Source organism: Bubalus bubalis, chromosome 6 (genome assembly GCF_019923935.1).
Source record: "Bubalus bubalis isolate 160015118507 breed Murrah chromosome 6, NDDB_SH_1, whole genome shotgun sequence".
In the NCBI taxonomy this organism is placed as follows: Eukaryota; Metazoa; Chordata; class Mammalia; order Artiodactyla; family Bovidae; genus Bubalus; species Bubalus bubalis.
In genome coordinates, this window is record NC_059162.1 from 46133650 (window position 1) to 46153711 (window position 20062).

A 20062-nucleotide genomic window follows, 5' to 3' on the forward strand; every position below is an offset into this window, starting at 1 on the left:
TCCTAGCAGAGAGTCCAAATAAACCACTTTGAAGCCAGGTTCTTTTCATGTTTTCTTTTTTTAACTAGGATCTGGACTAGTGGTATTTCATAAAATTAAATAGATGTTGAAGTTAGGAAATCTCAAATAGGCTGAGATACAAAGCAGACAGAGGTACATGATAGGAATATATAGGACCAGTTGGATATAAATTCCTGAATACTAACAGTCAGCAGGACAGAATAGAATCAGGAAAGATAGATGCCTAGTTGGAGATAAGAGATAATCACAGACTTAGTACCCAGTGGGGCCCAAGCCAATCCAGTGTTGACCTGTCCTGGGTCCACTTCGAAGTGGTCTAAGATCCCAGAGAACTTGAGTCCCCAGTTTTGGATAGTTGAGACTAATTGACAGTGTTGCTATGTAGAAAGTTGGCAGTGGGCCTCATGTATTCTTCTAACAGAAGAAAATTAGGGAGAATCCAAGAAGTGTCCTTGGAGTAGGCAATGGCAACCCACTCCAATATTCTTGCCTGAAAAATTCCATGGACAGAGGAGCCTGGCAGGCTACGGCCCATGGGGTCACAAAGAGTTGAACATGATTGAGTGACTGACTGAGCAGGCACCAAAAAATGTAGCTTCATGTCTTTCTACCCTGCTTGGTCTCTTATATCCTTTACTTGTTCCCCTTGACCCATGGAAGACTTCTCTTCCCACTAGGGCTCTGATTTACTACCCCAAGCCACCATCCACACATCTGTCATTCTCACTGTGCTCAGGCTCTGATACCCTCACTGGGCCCTCATGGCTCTTCCTCAGAACTTCCTAGTCACCTACCTTGCTCGTCCCCAGCCAGTGACTTTAGAACTACACAGATCGATAAGGAAGAGAGAGGTAAGGAAAGGAGAAGGAAAAGAACCGTGTACCCCATTTTGCTGGATGTATTGTACAAGGGTTTGTGGTTTTGCTTCCTTAATTTCTCTGAGAGGTTTTACAAAATGATTCAGAGAATTTTAGAAATCACGTTACTACCACTACTCTGAGAATTTCTTAGAATGGTTTTCTGCCACCCCTTCCCCCAATCCCAAGTATGGATTTTTGTTGTTTTGTTGTTCGGTCACTCAGTCATGGAATTCTCCATGGACAGAGGATACTAGCAAGAATACCAGAGTGGTTTGTCATTTTCTACTCAAGGGGATCTTCTCAACCCAGTGATTGAACCCTCGTCTCCTGCATCTCCTGCATTGGCAGGCAGATTCTTTACCACTGAGCCACCTGTAAAGCCCCCGAAGTGTGTATAGCTACTTTATATTCTTTTTCAGATCAAAGCTGAGGAACAGCAAGTTGAAGATTGTAACTGAATGGATAGATGGATGGATGGATAGATGGATAGACAGTGAGACAGGTAGTTAGACTAGATTAACTGCTTATACTACATAATATTTACTGCAGTCCAGGCACTGTTCTAAGTCATTCACTTTTATTAAATTTATTTGTACCTTAGAAAAGCAATCTTGTGAGGTACTTTTCTGTTTTCCATGTTTTGGAAATGAGGAGACTGAGGCCAAAAGTTGTTAAATAATATGCCCAAGTTCACACAGCTAGTATGTGGTAAAAGTGGGATTCAAACCCATGAAATCTGGCTCTATGGTCCACACTATTAACACATCATTCTACTTCATGCCAATAAACAGATGATAAATAGATAATGTATGAAATTAGGAGCAGCAAATTTTCTATGTCACTGCCTTCACTAGTTTATTTTATTGTATAATCATTTAGGTGAGGCAGAATAAACTCTGGGCTAAGTGACTAAACTAAAAAGCTTGTGACTAACAGGAGTCAGAATGCATGCCCAGTTTCAGTTAATTTAACATTTCATGGTAATTCAGCAATTAAGCCTTTTTGAATGCATGTGGTTGCTTAGAAATAGAATTAACTGCCTTTTAAGGTGGTGTACATCGTATGACAAGAATATTGAAGCAGAGGCCAAATGAATATTCCCCAGCTCTTGGTGTTATTTTGAGCAGGATTATCTGTTTTTGAGGCCTAGATCCTCACTTCAAAGATCTTTATGGGTATGTTTAGTGGGTTAGCATTTGTATATGTGTATAGTGGTGGGAAAATTTTTGACAGTCACTGAAAAGACTAAATTTAATAAGTGGTCTTACAAGATTTTAATATCTATTTAATATTTAGAAACTTGAAGGATGTCGAGTTGTAATGTTTTGTTATCACGTTAAAACAGTTCTAGCCATGGATTACCTGATTTCTAATAAGTTATGATAGTGACCAAGAATACAGGTTCTATACTTAAAATGTTTGATTTAAAGATCCTATTCTCATTTACAAGCTTTAGAATAATAAATTAGTCACTTGAACTCTTTGTAGCTTGATTTTATCAGTTACAAAATGGGAATAATGATATATCCATTATAAGAATCCTAGTAAAGTATCTGACATATTGTAAGTGTTCAATAAATGTTAGTTATTATTGTCTACTAAGAATCTAATTGTAAGCTTGCACTTACATTTTAGAAAATATGTATAATGTAAATATCTATACAAATGACACCTAAAGCTTATTCCAAAATGTTGTTGAATTGATTTGCTATTAATTGCTGCATTTCAATTAGCAGTCTAAAGCAAATAAGTCTAAAAGAAATATTTGAAATAACTAAGACATAATAAGAAAAAATATATACTTGCAGTGTACAATCTTTTAATTAAGCTGCAGATTCTCACATGACATGGTTTTGAGATAGGTCCTATTGTCTCCAGTTTACACTTGAATGTGTGTGTGCTTAGTGCTTAATCGTGTCCAACTCTTTGAGGCCCCATGGACTGTAGCCCACCAGGCTCCTCTGTCCATGGGATTTTCCAGGCAAGAATACTGGAGTGGATTGCCATTTCTTCCTCCAGAGGCTCTTCCTGATCCAGGGATGGAATCCATGTCTCCTGAGTCTCCTGCATTTCAGGGAGATGCATTCTTTAGTGCTGAGCCATCTGGGAAGCCCTTACACTTGAACAGATGGGAACAAAGAAGGTTAACTTACTTGCCCAAGTTCCTTAGCAGATCTAGGATTAGAACTCAGAGTTTAGCTGGTTGTGTTTTGTCTAAGCTTACCACCAAACTGTGATTCAAATAATTTTCAAACAACATGAAGCATTTACAAAAACCATAATAAAACCATGTTAGAAAATAGGCTGAATGATTCAATGAACTTTCACAAATGTGCAGAAGGAAAAGCAGACTCACTAATGAGTAAAAGTGAGTAAGAAAGTCAACCAAGAAAGATATAACTATCGATAGAATACTTGTTTGTTGAGGCCTTATTTAAAATTAATAAAATAGGAAAAAATATTGAACAATTAGGAAGAAAAGAAAGATTTGAAGAAAAGCTGTTGGACTAAAGAAAGGTCTGATATGCTTAGAAAATAATGAACTTTTAAAAAAGTCTTTCCATGATGTGATAGACATGTTATAATATTATGGAAACTGAGCCATGCTTACCTTACTCAAAAAGAAATGGTGGCATTGAAGGAATTCTAGAAGTTAGGTAAAGGAATCATTTAGTTTATCTTCCATTTCTCAAATTAAAAAAAAAAAGTGTTTTAATTGTTCTTAGAGTTTTTACAGAAGACTTCTAAAGAATTCTATGGTTCTCCAGTTATTTTAAGAATGCTTAGTGTGAAATATTTTGTTCATTTCTATAGGACCCATTTGTATAAATTAATGAGGTAAATAAGAAAGATTCCTACTTAATTATTAAATTAAAACAAAATTATCTGTGCTTCATGTTTCTTAGGATGGATTTTTAAAAAATAAAATAAAATTGATTCAGTTTAAAAAGATGAGAGAAATAGGTGAAGAAAATTAAGAGGTATACACTTTCAATTACAAAAAAAATGAGTCATGGGTATGAAATGCATGATATAGTCAATAGTAATGTAATATCTTTGTATGATAACAGATGGTGACTAGGCTTATCATGGTGATTATTTGTAATGTATAGAAATGTATAAAAGTATTGAATCACTGTGTTGTGCACCAGGAATTAGCATAGTATTAGGTGTCAATTATACTTCAAAAATAAACAAACTTATAGAAAAATATAAGTGAAAGAGGAGAGTGAAAAAGTTGGCTTAAAGCTCAACATTCAGAAAACGAAGATCATGGCATCTGGTCCCATCACTTCATGGGAAATAGATGGGGAAACAGTGGAAGCAGTGTCAGGCTTTATTTTTTTGGGCTCCAAAATCACTGCAGATGGTGACTGCAGCCATGAAATTAAAGGATGCTTACTCCTTGGAAGGAAAGTTATGACCAACCTAGAAAGCATATTCAAAAGCAGAGACATTACTTTGCCAACAGTGGTTCGTCTAGTCAAGGCTATGGTTTTTCCTGTGGTCATGTATGGATATGAGAGTTGGACTGTGAAGAAGGCTGAGTGCTGAAGAATTGATGCTTTTGAACTGTGGTGTTGGAGAAGACTCTTGAGAGTCCCTTGGACTGCAAGGAGATCCAACCAGTCCATTCTAAAAGAGATCAGCCCTGGGTGTTTGGAAGGAATGATGCTAAAGCTGAAACTCCAGTAACCTGGCCACCTCATGCGAAGAGTTGACTCATTGGAAAAGACTCTGATGCTGGGAGGGATTAGGGGCAGGAGGAGAAGGGGACGACAGAGGATAAGATGGCTGGATGGCATCACTGACTCGATGGATGTGAGTCTTAGTGAACTCCGGGAGTTGGTGATGGACAGGGAAGCCTGACATGCTGTGATTCATGGGGTTGCAAAGAGTCAAACACGACTGAGGGACTGAACTGAACTGAACTGAACTGATAGAAAAATAGATCAGGTTTGTGGTTACCAGAGTTATTGGGTGAAGGCAGTCAAAAGGCCTAAACTTCTGGTTATAACAAAGGATGTATTAGGGATGTAATGTACAACTTTATTACTATAATTAATACTGCAGTATGTAACAGAGAAAATCCTGAGAGTTCTCATCACAAGGACTTTTTTCTTTTATCTTGTGTCTATATGTGATGATGGATGTGCTCTGAACTTATTGTGGTAATCATTCCATGGTGCATTAAAGTTAAATCATTACGCTATACACCAAAAACTTATATAGTGTTGTATGTCAGTTGTATCTCAATAAAACTAGAAGAAAAAAATGAAAATATAAAGAGCAAAACCAAGAAGAAAAAATAAGCCTGATACATGTGTTATATGTTTCCTTTACTTTTTTTAATATATAGAAAAATAGAAAATTACACATAAATTGTTAACATAGATTACTTTAGAGGTATGAAATTGAAAGAGAGAGGAGAAAAACTATTTTTATATATTTTGGTTTAATTTGAACTATTACCACAATCTTATTTTCCACTTGAGTTTTTTTAAAGCAACATAGAATACAATGAATAGTGTTCCCAGTTTGGGTAATTAACATGCTTGAATGCTCTGAAGCATTTGAAAGCAGTATTAATAAATAATAAAAGTTAATTGATAAAAGAACATTTGAAATTTTATTTATATTTGTTCCATCCAGCCTGCTACATTTCTCTTTGTCCTGGTACCTTCAGTACCAATTATCCAGAATTAGTAAGATTTGTTTCTATAAAAATAGAAGCTGTATAGGGCAGAATCAACATGATATCAAACAGACCTGAGTTAAAAATCTGTTGTGTCACTTGATACTGGTCATTTAATTCCCTGTGCCGTAGTCTCCTCATCTGTAAAATTGGTACCTGATTATTCCAAGGAGGATGAGAGTTAGAGATAAGAAACACAACTCACAGAGAGCAGCGAGTGTCATAAACACTCAATGTGTATTTGCTTTTGTTATTAGAACTGTGTCTGAATGTCTCTTGTAGGGGTACAGGTCATCAGTGGCCTGCTGCAGGGGCTCTGGGGGCAGCAGACCTGGGTATGGCATACGCCCTCTTGGAGGGCACAAACAAAACCTTGTGTGCACAAGGACCCAGGAGAAAGGAGCAGTGACCCCATAAGAAACTGACCCAGACATGCCAATGAGTGTCCAGGAGTCTCCGGTGGAGACATGGGTTGGCGGTAGCCTGCTTCAGGGTTGGAGGCACTGAGTGCGGCAATGCTTGCATGGGACCTTTTAAAGGAGGTTGCCATTATCTTCATCACCTCCACCAGAGTTTGCCCTCAGGTCAAGCAACAGGGAGGGAACATAGCCCCGCCCATCAATGGAAAATTGCATTAAAGATTTACTCATGGCCCAACATTCAGAAAACAAATATCATAGCATCTGGTCCCATCACTTCATGGGAAATAGATGGGGAAACAGTGGAAACAGTGTCAGGCTTTATTTTGGGGGGCTCCAAAATCACTGCAGATGGTGACTGCAGCCATGAAATTAAAGGACACTTACTCCTTGGAAGAAAAGTTATGACCAACCTAGATAGCATATTGAAAAGCAGAGACATTATTTTGCCAACAAAGGTCCATCTAGTCAAGGCTATGGTTTCTCCAGTGGTTGTGTATGGATGTGAGTTGCACTGTGAAGAAAGCTGAATGCCGAAGAATTGATGCTTTTGAACTCTGGTGTTGGATAAGACTCTTGAGAGTCCCTTGGACTGCAAGGAGATCCAACCAGTCCATTCTAAAGGAGATCAGCCCTTGGTGTTCTTTGGAAGGAATGATGCTAAAGCTGAAACTCCAGTACTTTGGCCACCTCATGCGAAGAGTTGACTCATTGGAAAAGACTCTGATGCTGGGAGGTATTGGGGGCAGGAGGAAAAGGGGATGACAGAAGATGAGATGGCTGGATGGCATCACCGACTCGATGGATGTGAGTTTGAGTGAACTCCGGGAGACGGTGATGGACAAGGAGGCCTGGCATAATGCGATTCATGGGGTCGCAAAGAGTCAGACACAACTGAGCGACTGAACTGATTGAACTGAACTGAACGTGGCCCAGCCCATGGGACCCAGTTTTGCCCTCAGTCTTTTCCATCAGTAAACTTCCATAAGGATCTTTTCCCTATCCGTCAGAAGGCAGAGAGAATGAAAACCACAATCACAGAAAACTAACAAAACTGATCACATGGAGCACATCCCTGTCTGCTGCTGCTGCTGCTAAGTCGCTTCAGTCGTGTCCGACTCTGTGCGACCCCATAGATGGCAGCCCACCAGGCTCCCCCATCCCTGGGACTCTCCAAGCAAGAACACTGGAATGGGTTGCCATTTCCTTCTCCAATGCATGAAAGTGAAAAGGGAAAGTGAAGTCACTCAGTCGTGTCCAACTCTTAGCGACCCCATGGACTGCGGCCCATCAGGGTCCTCCGTCCATGGGATTTTCCAGTCAAGACTACTGGAGTGGGGTGCCATTGCCTTCTCTGACAGCCCTGTCTAGCTCAATGAAACTATGAGCCATGCAGTGTAGGGCCTCCCAAGATGGATGGGTAATTGTGGAGAGTTCGGACAAAATGTGGCCCACTGGAGAATGGCATGGCAAACTACTTCAGGAGTCTTGCCTTGAGAACCCCGTGAACACTGTGAAAAGGCAAAAAGGTATGACAATGAGAGATGAACTCCCCAGGTCAGTAGGTGCCCAATATGCTACTGGAGAAGAATGGTGGAACAACTCCAGAAAGAATGAAGAGACGAAGCCAAAGCAAAAACAACACCCAGTTTTGGATGTGACAGGTGATGAAAGTAAAATCTGATACTGTAAAGAGCAATACGTATAGGAACCTGGAATGTTAGGTCCGTGAATCAAGGCAAATCAGAAGTGGTCAAACAGGAGATGGCAAGAGTGAACATCAACATTTCAGGAATCAGTGAACTAAAATGGACTGGAATAGGTGAATTTAACTCAGATGACTATTATATCTATGGCTGTGGGCAAGAATCCCTTAGAAGAAATGGAGTAGCCATCATAGTCAACAAAAGAGTCTGAAATGCAGCACTTGGATGCAATCTCAAAACGACAGAAAGATCTCTGTTTGTTAAGGCAAACCATTCAATATCACGGTAATCGAGTTCTATGCCCCTGGTGGCTCAGACGGTAAAGTGTCTGCCTGCAATGTGGGAGACCCGTGTTCGATCCCTGGGTTGGGAAGATTCCCCTGGAGAAGGAAATGGCAACCCACTCCAGTACTCTTGCCTAAAAAATTCCATGGATGGAAGGAGCCTAGGGGCTACAGTCCATGAGGTCCCAAAGAGTCGGACACGACTGAGCAACTTCACTTTCATGCCCCGAACAGTAATGCTGAAGAAGCTGAAGTTGAACGGTCCTATGAAGAACTACAAGACCTTCTAGAACTAACACCCAAAAAAGATGTTGTCTTCATTATAGGGGACTGGAATGCAAAAGTAGGAAGTGAAGAGCTACCTGGAGTAACAGGCAAATTTGGCCTTGAAGTACAAAATGAAGCAGGGCAAAGGCTAACAGAGTTTTGCCAAGAGAATGCACTGGTCATAGCAAACACCCTCTTCAAACAACACAAGAGAAGACTCTACATGTGGACATCACTAGATGGTCAATACTGAAATCAGATTGATTATATTCTTTGCAGTCAAAGGTGGAGAAGCTCTATACTGTCAGCAAAAACAAGACCGGGAGCTGATTGTGGCTCAGATCATGAACTGCTTATTGCCAAATTCAGGCTTAAATTGAAGAAAGTTGGGAAAAGCACTAGACCATTCAGGTATGACCTAAATGAAATCCCTTACGATATTACAGTGGAAGTGACAAATAGATTCAAGGGATTATATTTGATAGACAGAGTGCATGAAGAACTGTGGACGGAAGTTTGTGACATTGTACAGGAGGTGGTGCTCAAGACCACCCCCCAAAAAAAGAAATGCAAAAAAGCAAAATGGCTGTCTGAGGAGGCCGTACAAATAGCTGAGAAAAGAAGAGAAGCTAAAGGCAAAGGAGGAAAAAGATATACCCGTTCGAATGCAGAGTTCCAAAGAATAGCAAGGAGAGATAAAAAAGCCTTCCTCAGTGATCAGTGCAAAGAAATCGAGGAAAACAATAGAATGGGAAAGACTCATGATCTCTTCAAGAAAATTAGAAATACCAAGGGAATATTTCAAAGACAGGCTCAATAAAGGACAGAAATGGTATGGACCTAACAGAAGCAGAAAATATTAAGAAGAGGTGGCAAGAATACACAGAAGAGCTGTACAAAAAAGATCTTTATGACCCAGATAACCACTATGGTCTGGTCATTCACCTAGAACCAGATATCCTGGAATGCTAAGTCAAATGGGCCTTAGGAAATATCACTACGAACAAAGCTAGTGGAGGTGATGGAATTCCAGTTGAGCTATTCCAAATCCTAAAAGATGATGCTGTGAAAGTGCTGCACTCAATATGCCAGCAAATTTGGAAAACTCAGCTGTGGCTATAGGACTAGAAAAGGTCAGTTTTCCTTCCAGTTCCAAAGAAAGGCAATGCCAAAGAATGTTCAAACTACAACACAATTGCACTCATCTCACATGCTAGTAAAGTGATGCTCAAAATTCTCCAAGCCAGGCTTCAACAGTATGTGAACCGTGAACTTCCAGATGTTCAAGCTGGTTTTAGAAAAGGCAGAGGAACCAGAGATCAAATTGCCAACATCTGCTGGATCATGGAAAAAGCAAAAGAGTTCCAGAAAAACATCTACTTTTGCTTTATTGGCTATGCCAAAGCCTTTGACTGTGTGGATCACAATAAACTGTGGAAAATTCTGAAAGAGATGGGAAGACCAGACCACCTGACCTACCTCTTGAGAAACCTGTATGCAGGTCAAGAAGCAACAGTTAGAACTGGACATGGAACAACAGACTGGTTCCAAATCGGAAAAGGAGTATATCAAGGCTGTATATTTTCATCTTACTTATTTAACTTATATGAAGAGTACATCATGAGAAATGCTGGGCTGGATGAATCACAAAGCTGGAATCAAGATTGCCAGGAGAAATATCAATAAACTCAGATACGCAGATGACACCACTGTTATGCAGAAAGCAAAGAACTAGAGCCTCTTGATGAAAGTGAAAGAAAAGAGTGAAAAAGTTGGCTTAAAGCTCAACATTCAGAAAACTAAGATCATGGCATCCGGTCCCATCAGTTCATGGCAAAGAGATGGGGAAACAATGGAAACAGTGGCAGTCTTTATTTTGGGGGGCTCCAAAATCACCGCAGATGGTGATTCCAGCCATGAAATTAAAAGACGCTTGTTCCTTGGAAGAAAATCTACGACCAACCTAGATAGCATATTAAAATCAGAGACATTACTTTGCCAGCAAAGGTCTGTCTAGTCAAAGCTATGGTTTTTCCAGTAGTCACGTATGAATGTGAGAGTTGGACTATAATGAAAGCTGAGTTCCCAAAATTGATGCTTTTGAACGGTGGTGTTGGAGAAGACTGTTGAGAGTTGCTTGGACTGCAGGGAGATCCAACCTGTAAATCCTAAACAAAATCAGTCCTGAATAGTCATTGGAAGGCCTGATGCTAAAGCTGAAGCTCCAATACTTTGGCCACCTGATGCAAAGAACCAACTCACTGGAAAAGACCCTGATGCTGGGAAAGATTGAAGGTGAGAGGAGAAGGGGGCAACAGAGGATGAAATGGTTGGATGGCATCACTGATGCAATGGACATGAGTTTGAGTAGGCTCTGGGAGTTGGTGATGGACAGGGAAGCCTGGCGAGCTTCAGTCTATCGGGTTGCAAAGCGTCGGACACAACTGAGCGACTGAACTGAATAATCCTTGTATAGATACCCTCATTTGAGAGAGTCAGAATACACCTCATACAATAGCCGTGGTGCAGAAAACAGAGTAGTTAAAATTTGTCAAATGTGACCTATGTTGTATTGTCAGTGGTGAAAGCCTATTAATACACAATTAAAGCTTTGTGTTTTTTTTTTTCATTTTCCTTCCTCATCTTAAAGGCTTCTGGAGCAGATGCCCTGGAGTTAAATTTATCGTGTCCGCATGGCATGGGAGAAAGAGGAATGGGCCTGGCTTGTGGGCAGGTAAGGACCTCAACAGCTGCCGTTATGTATGTCTGTGACAGAGCAGGCCCCTGTACAGATAGTTACTCTACTTTAGGCAGGAAATGGGAAGATCAGATGACTGGCTTGAGATTTCCAGGTCTGTATTGTTTAAATATTTAGTGCTTAAAAAGTAGAAAATTAGAGAAGCTGAAATTACAGCAACTGTTTAGTTTTTATTGAGGAAAATATCATATTATGTGCTTGACAGGAGGTAATATCATAACAAATAGTTTTTAAAAGCGCTGAGGCAGAATTAGCTGATTTCAAATGCAATGTTCTTTATTCATTCCTGATGCTGATCCACATTCCCTGGAGCAATATACTGTACAAAATGCATTGTTCGTAGTGATTTTGTAGTAAATGGGGCACAGCACAAATTGCATTTTACATTTTTTAGCATATGATCATTATTCTCTAACTGTGTTTTGGGAGTTGCAAAAAGACTTTGATGATATTTTTATTTTTTGATACAATAAATGGAACCTTCATGTTAAAACTCTTTCAGAAACTTAATGAATAAAATGTGGAAATCTGTGTTAATATGTAGAAAATACTGCATCTTTATGTAACTAGATACAGTGTTATATGTTAAGGAACAATGTAAAAGCTTAATGCTAAAAAGGTGAGGATTTTGCAACTAATTTAGCTTTCAAGCCCAGAGGGAAATGATGTGAGTTAAATAATACAAATTGTTGTAATTTATGACAAATTTCCTAGTCCTAGAAAGTTTAGTTTTATTTCCACATCTGACATGGAACCTTATACATAGTAGGTAGTCAGTTCTTTTTTTTTTTTTTCTCCCCCAAGTCATAGAATTATCTGAATTAAACTGAGGCCAGAGATGCTTAATTTGGACAGGCAGAAATTTCTGCTTATTCAAATGAATGTAGGTTGCTATTTTCAGATTAGCATTCAGGGAGGATTTTTTTTTTTTTTTTCCAGGGAGGATTTTAAAGTACCTTGTAAATATTTAATTAACATTCAGGATAGATTTGTGACTGGGAAGAAACCATTCTTTTGTAGCAGCAGGAGAAGGTGGCCTAGTCAAATGTTGTTCAAGTATACTCTCTACTCCACTCACAGCAGATTATCCAGAAGATCATTCAGTGTGATAACAGAACAAGCCTCAGAATTACCTGTAGAGGGAAAACATCATTATGCTACATCATAATTTTTATAAGTCATGTGATTAGGCAGCAGTTAGTGTGTCATGATAGGTAACTTGGTTAAAACAAGGAACATTCTTAAAAGGACATCTGGAGCAAAGCCCGAGGGAGTCGAGTTTCTCTCTTTACACCTGTCCCAAATATCTTTTAGTTACATGGATTAAAACAGCTATAGAAAATTTGAATCTATTGACTAAGTTTTAAAAGAAAGATGTATTTTCATATGTATTTCTTCCCACAAATATGACAATTATTTTGAAAATGTTAGCCAGCTTTAAGTTTATTTTTTAGAGCGGACTTTTGCTCTGTGAACACCTCAAAACTTACCCAGCTGTTAAATGTCTTAGGTGGATCCTCCCCAGAGTTATTTAGCTGGATAAAACAGCCTTTGGCTGAATGAGGATGCAAGTGCTAAAATTTTTCAGTCAGTTATTAAGATTTCTAAAACTCATGGAACACGTATGTCCCAAAAACTATTATGTCTTGGACTGAAGGAAACTTAGAAGCATTTCCATTTCTCTTATTAGTTATAATCTCTAAAACTATAACCAATTCTACTAGCCAACTTTGGAATTTTTCTTTTGAATTATATTCTCTTGTACATTGTATAATTGAAAAATAAAGCTAATTTAATTAGTTTGCTGCAACATAATTTAAATGATTACTGTGCCTTGGGACACATGCATCTTCAATATTTTAGATATCAGGAAGGAAGAACATTAGCACATTGGAAAAAAAACTTGACTATACCTCTGAATTTTTAGAGTGGGCACGAAGACATCTGGGGCTTATTCATTTTCTCCTTTACTTCCTATTTCCTTTTTCTCTGCCTCCTGTTTCCATTGTTTCTTCCTCCCTCCCTAAGGTTTATGGTCTTAAACACTCACAAGTTGGTGGGATGGGGAATTTGTACCCAGTGTTGGGAGACTGAGGAGCCATTCCAATTTGTCTTCCTCATCATTGTATGATCTGCATCCCGTTTGCTAAAAGCTCCCTTTGTGCCAAGTAAAGAGCTATGTGTATCGCCAGAGCCTGAGAAACATTTGCTTCATCAGTGACTCAAACTGACATTAGTTCCATGGCTAGAATATTTTTCCATTAGAAACACTCTTTTGTACTGTCACCATTTCTGGTGTTTCTAGAAATCATAATGATTTTAGCTCCTTAAGATGAGTATAAGCAGAATATAGTAATACCGTACATTTTCCTCTCTAAACATTTTTTTTCTTCTTTATCTCAAATATTTTTTTGCAAATCAACTAAGTGAAATACACTGCTTTTACACCTGAGTTTAATTAGCTGTATATATTTGAACATATACATGTAAATTTAAACTCTTTATATATGTTTCCATAGTGACTAAAAGTTGTGAAATATAGGAATAGAAAAGGCTATAACCTTTATGACATAGAGACGTCATATATATTTATGGAATTTATAGAAATAAATAAAATCTCAAGCTGACCCGGGAATTTGAATTGTGTATCCCCTGCATGGTGAAACTTCATATAAAATCTTAAACACTTAGGAGGACACTTGCTAAGTGTTTAAAGGCAATCTCATTTTTTTTTTTTTTTTTTGATTTTCAGAAACTGGTTTAATATACATCTCACATCTCTGGGAAGGCTCCCATCTTGGTTACATTCTTACCAACCACTAGCTACATTTTCCAGTCACTTCCCACTGACAGCACAACATTTTTTATTCTTTCCATCAACCGTCTTTGTCACCTTGATCAAGCCACTTACTCTCCTGAAGCATCAGTTTCCATCTCTATAATATGGCATTTGAATTAGATGGTCTCTAAATCCCCTTCCAGCTGTAATATTCTTTAAATGCTAACATTATAGGCAGCAAGCTAATATGTCATTTTTAAACTATTCATAAAGACCACTGGTAAAATAAGAACAACTAAAGAAATAAAAATTGCATATTATGTTATTCTTTTTAAAAGCATTAACATTTACCTGGCTTGCATGAAAGTCAATGTTTTATTTATTTAATTTCTTTTTTTTTTTTAACACAAATCAGTTCTGCTCACTTTTTGGTATATTTTATTTATTTGATGAATATCTAACTAGCAGTTGTTTAAAAAACCTTGGTTTAATAGACGTTTTGTACTTTACATAGTTAAAATAGAACCCTTGTGCTTTTAGTATGTCAGCCTGCTCTTCTATCACATTTTTTCCATTTTAGTTAGTGGTTTCACCCAATAAACTTGATGCTCAGGCAAAGGTAAAAAGACCTTCTAGTTTGGGTGGCATATAGTCCAAAGAGTCAGAGTTATATTTCAACATGAATTTTTTTTTTTGTCTTTTCTTCAGTTCATAAAAATCCTCTGAAGTAGGATGAGTTTCCATTCCATTTAACAAATTAAAAAAGAAGAAACAAAAAAACCTGACCTTCCATGTTTCCCAGGTCACGAATCTGTCAGTGGCTACCAGGCCTGAGCTTTAGTTAGCATGCAAGCCTGAATATAGGGAAGGCGCAGAGAACAGTTCCCAAGAAATCAGTATTCGAATGTTAGTATAAATATTATCATTATTAACTTAAAATTAAGAGCAGGATTAAGCTCTAAACTCCCAAACACACCTGAACATTCTATGTATGTGTTCTGTCTCTCAGGAATGAGGGAGCTCTGATGTCTTGACAATCAAATTTAAAGTCATCTATGTGCAATATATGTAAACTAATTTCTGTGACAGCATATTACTTTATAAAGGTACTTGAACTGTAATAAATTCTATAAAGTGCAGATGAAATGGCACCTCTTTGCAGTCTTCTTATCTAAAATGCTAAGTGTCCATAGGACATTAAGTAAATATTCTTCTTCCGTCCTTTCGGAATTATGCTGAATATTTTTACTTCCACTTCATAGAACCTCCTAACCTAGATTCACACAGGAGCTGAAAAGGCCTTGAATAGCTTTCTATTGTTATTGTATTTGTTTTATTTTTTAAATTATTACCAACATTTTAAAAACAGGTGGCTGACAAAAAAAAAAAAAATCTACTTCCTTCATCTCTTGAAATAAAGAAGGTACGGCCACACTTGACCTATACTGACATGTGGCAGTGAGGAACTAGAGCTTCGTTAGGCTCCTTTAACCCTCTATGTGGTATACGTAAATAGCAGCAGACATTTGACCAAGGATAAGTGCTCACTCAATATGGATTTTATCAGTATGTACCTCTCTGATTCAACCTTAAAATATTGAAACCAAGCCTTCCCAGGATTTTTGCTAATTTTCTTGGTTCTTGACATTGAAGATTCTCTAGATTGCTTTCTTCAGCCAGCAGTACTTTTAATTCTTAGACCCTCCATCAGCTACCAAAAGAAAAATAGTAGGGAGTAGGGTATGGCGTATGGGATAAGTTGCCTTGTCTTCCTACCTTCCTATTTTATCTTCCACATAGCAAAAAAGAAGAGCAGGAGGCAACATGTTCCACAGGACTTTATAATACTAGTTACATAACTCCTTAAGATGATTTTTTGTCCTTGCCATCAGAAAGCATGTATTTTTAAAGCTTTTTCTTATTTTTCGTACCAGCTGTTTTCTTCTTTGCCTTGAGTCAATGATGTGGCACAGACTCTCAGAATTGAAAGGAACCTTGACGATTTCCCAATTCAACCTCCTTATTTGAGGACAGGAATTTGGGACTGGAAAGTGATCTAAATAGCCTTAGTCTGAGCTACCCAACTAGCAGAGCCCAGCGCCTGTAATGCTTTTGTCATTGACCCCCGTCTAGTGTTCTGGCCAGTATTTTCCACTATGTCATCTGGGTGTAATCAGATCTCCAGTCAACTGAATGAGTCAGTCAGTTGCCCTGGAAACTTCCTACTCTGTACCTTTTTAAATACTATTATTCTCTCCACCTGGAATTCATATCTTTTCAACTGAAATTATTCAAGTAAAATTCACCTGTCTAATTCTATGGTGGATGACCTCTAATTCATTAATTGGGTATATATTATCAATTAAATTGTCCATGATAAAGAAAAAATAATATGTTATAAATGAACAGGTTAAAGATAGAAACTAGATACATACTCTCATTTCAATCTGTGGTGACCTAGAAACTGAATCACTGTCAATGAGTTTGGATTTCTTTACCTGAAAATTCTAAGAAGTTGCGAAGATGTTGTTTATCTTGCCCTTGGAGGATTCTCATCGTTCAGTGTTTGCAAGCCATGATTTGGCCTTCATTATAGGTGTGATTGCTAAATAGTGCACAACTAGTTCAGTAACAATTCCTTTGAATGGAAAATTCCAAGATGATAGTATATAATTGGAGGGAAAACTGCTCTAACTTTACAGACAGAGCAGAATCCTGAATAAAGATGGTGCACCACTCTCATCACTTGCTATGTCTTGCTTTCTCACAACCCCATCCATTTGTTTACATATATTCTCTACATAGAATTTGTGAACACTGGAATATTCAACTCAATCTTAACAGTTACCATCAGGAAATACATCTACAGTCCTGCTTTTATGATGATTTAGCTAGGCAAAACAAACAGATTTAAAATTGCTAAATCTTATATGTTCAGTGATCTTAAATAAGTACTGATTTATATTAATATCACCTAGAGCAAGATTTTGATATTTCCCTCATGATCTGTTCTGTGTCCAAATTTAATTTTGCATAAACTCTGTATTTTTCTGTTTAAAAAAGAAAAAAAAATAGATTTTTTTCTGTTACAACATGCCAACATTTTTCATAAAACACAGATTATTGCTCTTTCCCTTGCCAGAGAGCAGATGTCTGTCACCAGGAAGAGAATCCAAAACTGAGTATGAGGACCGCATTGCCCCAGATGTGCTATCCTTTCCCTTGGGAAATAAAACCTTTTCCAGCAGCTGGGCTAACAGACCTTCTATCTCATTTGCCGTACAAGGTCTAGGGAACAATGACCAAAGCTCTGCCTCCATCTGGTTCCCATGGCATGTCTGTGGAGAGGACAGTATAAAGATACTACTTTTAAAGCCAAAACAGCTGACTAGTCATGGCACTTCCTATATACCCCAGAGAGTGAAATGAAGGCATTTGGGAATATGAGAAATCTTAACAGAGAAACAGACATAGAAGCCCCAGCAATGGTAAAAATACAACAAACTGAAGCCACAGTGCTGTCTCTGGTATGTCTTGGGGGATCTAAGGTGAGGATCACTGCTGAGTTAAATTTCCTTTTTGATACTGGTTAGATGTGTGCACATGAGGCCTCCTGTATTTCAGGTTCTTGATTCCTCTCACCCTTTCTGACTCTAGCCTCCTCTAAGAAACATGGGTGGCAAAGTGCTGCTTTGTTCCTGAACGTGATGTGTAATTTTGCTTTAATCAGCATGGATCAATGTAAGTTTAGGCTGGAAAGTTGTACCTGAGGTCTGTGAGCTGATTGGTTAAACATGGGCCAGGCTAGGTTTGCCTCTGTGGATTGATCCCTGAGACATCATAGGTTTGGAAATCACTGCACTGTAAAATAACCTCATTCCTGGAAGAAAGACAAGAAATGGCTGCATGATATAAGTTCCTGCCAAAAGCGACTAAAATCCGATATTACCCAAACACATTTTACTTAGCCTGCCTTCTTTTATTTTCCTTTTGGTGATACAATTTTGGAAGTGCTTTAAAATAGATTATCAACTTGTTTATGAGAAAAAGTATCTCTGATTAAAAAGAAATATTTGCTTTACACTATATTATGTTGCCTAACTTTTTATTTGATTTTAATTCTCAGCCATTTGCATAGACATGGGTGCTTGGATAAGTAGATAACTATAGGAGATCTGTAAGAGGCATTTCTACAATGGCCAATATTTTGCCTTAAGCTGGTTCTCTATGAGTTTTTCAATTTTAGTTATTAATGCTGGCTAATGATATAAAAATGATTGCTTTCTATTAAAAATTATAAATGTTTAGGAGAAAGCAACATCCTTTAAATCTAATCTAACTAACTGAGATGTTAGTTCTAGATCAGGAAATATCAATTGTTGCTATCTATAATAACAATCATGTATATGTCATTTATAAAATAATTATGTTGTACAAATAGGTGGACCACCTGGTGAATAGTTGCAGGAAGAACATTGAAATATGTGTTTTTAAACTTAGCATGGTTTTTATTATACTTATCATGCTGAAATAAAGCAGCAATAGCATTTCTAAGTTTTTTTATGAATCACTTTCAGATGGTCACACCACAGTAAATTTGAGAGTTTTCTATATGTCTGTTGACTTGGGCACAAAGATGAACTAAAAATATCTTTGACCTATAGAGAGGGATGTGAGAGTAAGGTGAGGGAGAGACTGTGAACTTAGTCTGTGATGTCATACAATTTGTAAAGCATATGTTGTTGAAGAGTAAATAGGTATCAGCAGTGTGAAATGGAAACAAAGTTGGGAACCATAATTATTAAAATAGAAATATTGACAAAGAAATGGAGAGTCTAGTCATAGGATCCAACTGCTGCTGCTAAGTCGCTTCAGTCGTGTCCGACTCTGTGAAACCCCATAGATGGGCCCCCACCAGGCTCCCCTGTCCCTGGGATTCTCCAGGCAAGAATACTGGAGTGGGTTGCCATTTCCTTCTCCAATGCATGAAAGTGAGAAGTGAAAGTGAGGTCGCTCAGTCATGTCCGACTCTTAGCGACCCCGTGGACTTCAGCCTACCAGGCTCCTCCGTTTGGAAGAACTAGCAAACAGGGCTTGAATTTGATGTTAAAATGGACGAAAGACCCAGGAATAAAGGATGCTGAATTTGGGGTAAAAAAGCAAGATTGGACAGAAATCTAATAAGAACTCAGGAACTAAAGACTCAGAGGCAGCAGAGTTCAAGATAAGGTAAGAGAGAGAATAATAAATAAGGGGAATCAAGGGAAGGTATAAGAGGCACCACTTCTAAGAAGACTGTAAAATTAAGGCAACTTCTACTTCAGAGACAGTTTTTACACATTTCTCACTGGGGTAGAAGTAATCTTTAAAGCACAATCAGTTTAAGTCTTCCAGCTGGGAATAGGGGAGCAACATTAGGAAGGCGATGTATCGGGTTGTCTGACTAGTGGTGAAAATATTGCCCTCTCCCCACAAAAATAAGTCAAAGAAAATAGATTTAACAAACTCATAGCATTTACAGCCTAGGAGTACTGATTCAAAATTGAAACTTCTATGGCTTTTGTTACCATCATTTGGCAGCCACATTCCCAGAGAACTGTTAGGCTCCCCCACCCTCAAACGCATGAGGTGGTTCTTGTTGGGTATCACAGATGTTACACAAACATGAAGTCTGTTTTGTTGTCAATTATGTTGCAGAAATCTTAATGACACTCATGTTTGGAGCTAATGATGGTTTTGTTCTTTCATCAAAAAAATCAATTTATCAAGTAACAATGTGATTAATTAATATATACTCTGAAAATAAAAGTTTTGTTAAAAGGGATATCAACTTTAAGATGACTGTCAATTTTAACCACTGTTAGATGCCTTGAATATCTTTAGTTCTTTTCTTATAATATTTGCTATTTTACTTTTTCTAGAGTTAATGGTTTGAGTGTTTATTTTTCTCTATCTGTTGTTCCTGGGTATATACAGCTTTAAAAGTCTTGATAGATCAAGTTGCAAATTTGGTTACATTTCCTGGATGTTAACCACTCATCAAAAAAGAACATGCAGATGTTTTTGTCTTTTTTGTAAAATTTCTAGTCCTCTATCAGCTGTGATTTCTGTTACCAGTTTTCAATTGCCAAGATTTTTCTCTTCTTGAATACACCAGATATTGTATGGCAACGCCATAGTATGCATTCCATTCCTGTCTTTCCTATAGTTATGCTTCAGTGTATGCAGGAGCAGTTAGTTCTCTTCACTTCTAGTGTCTGTTCTCTATTCCT

General features: G+C 37.9%; 1 protein-coding gene across 1 annotated transcript in view; it reads left to right on the forward strand.

Moving 5' to 3' along the window:
* DPYD (dihydropyrimidine dehydrogenase) overlaps positions 1 to 20062 on the forward strand; it is a 945375-nt gene that overhangs the window by 604424 nt on the left and 320889 nt on the right. The window contains exon 16 of the mRNA XM_025289449.3: positions 10904 to 10987. Within this exon, the coding sequence (XP_025145234.1) occupies positions 10904 to 10987 (84 nt within the window). The remainder of the gene's footprint in view (positions 1 to 10903; positions 10988 to 20062) is intronic.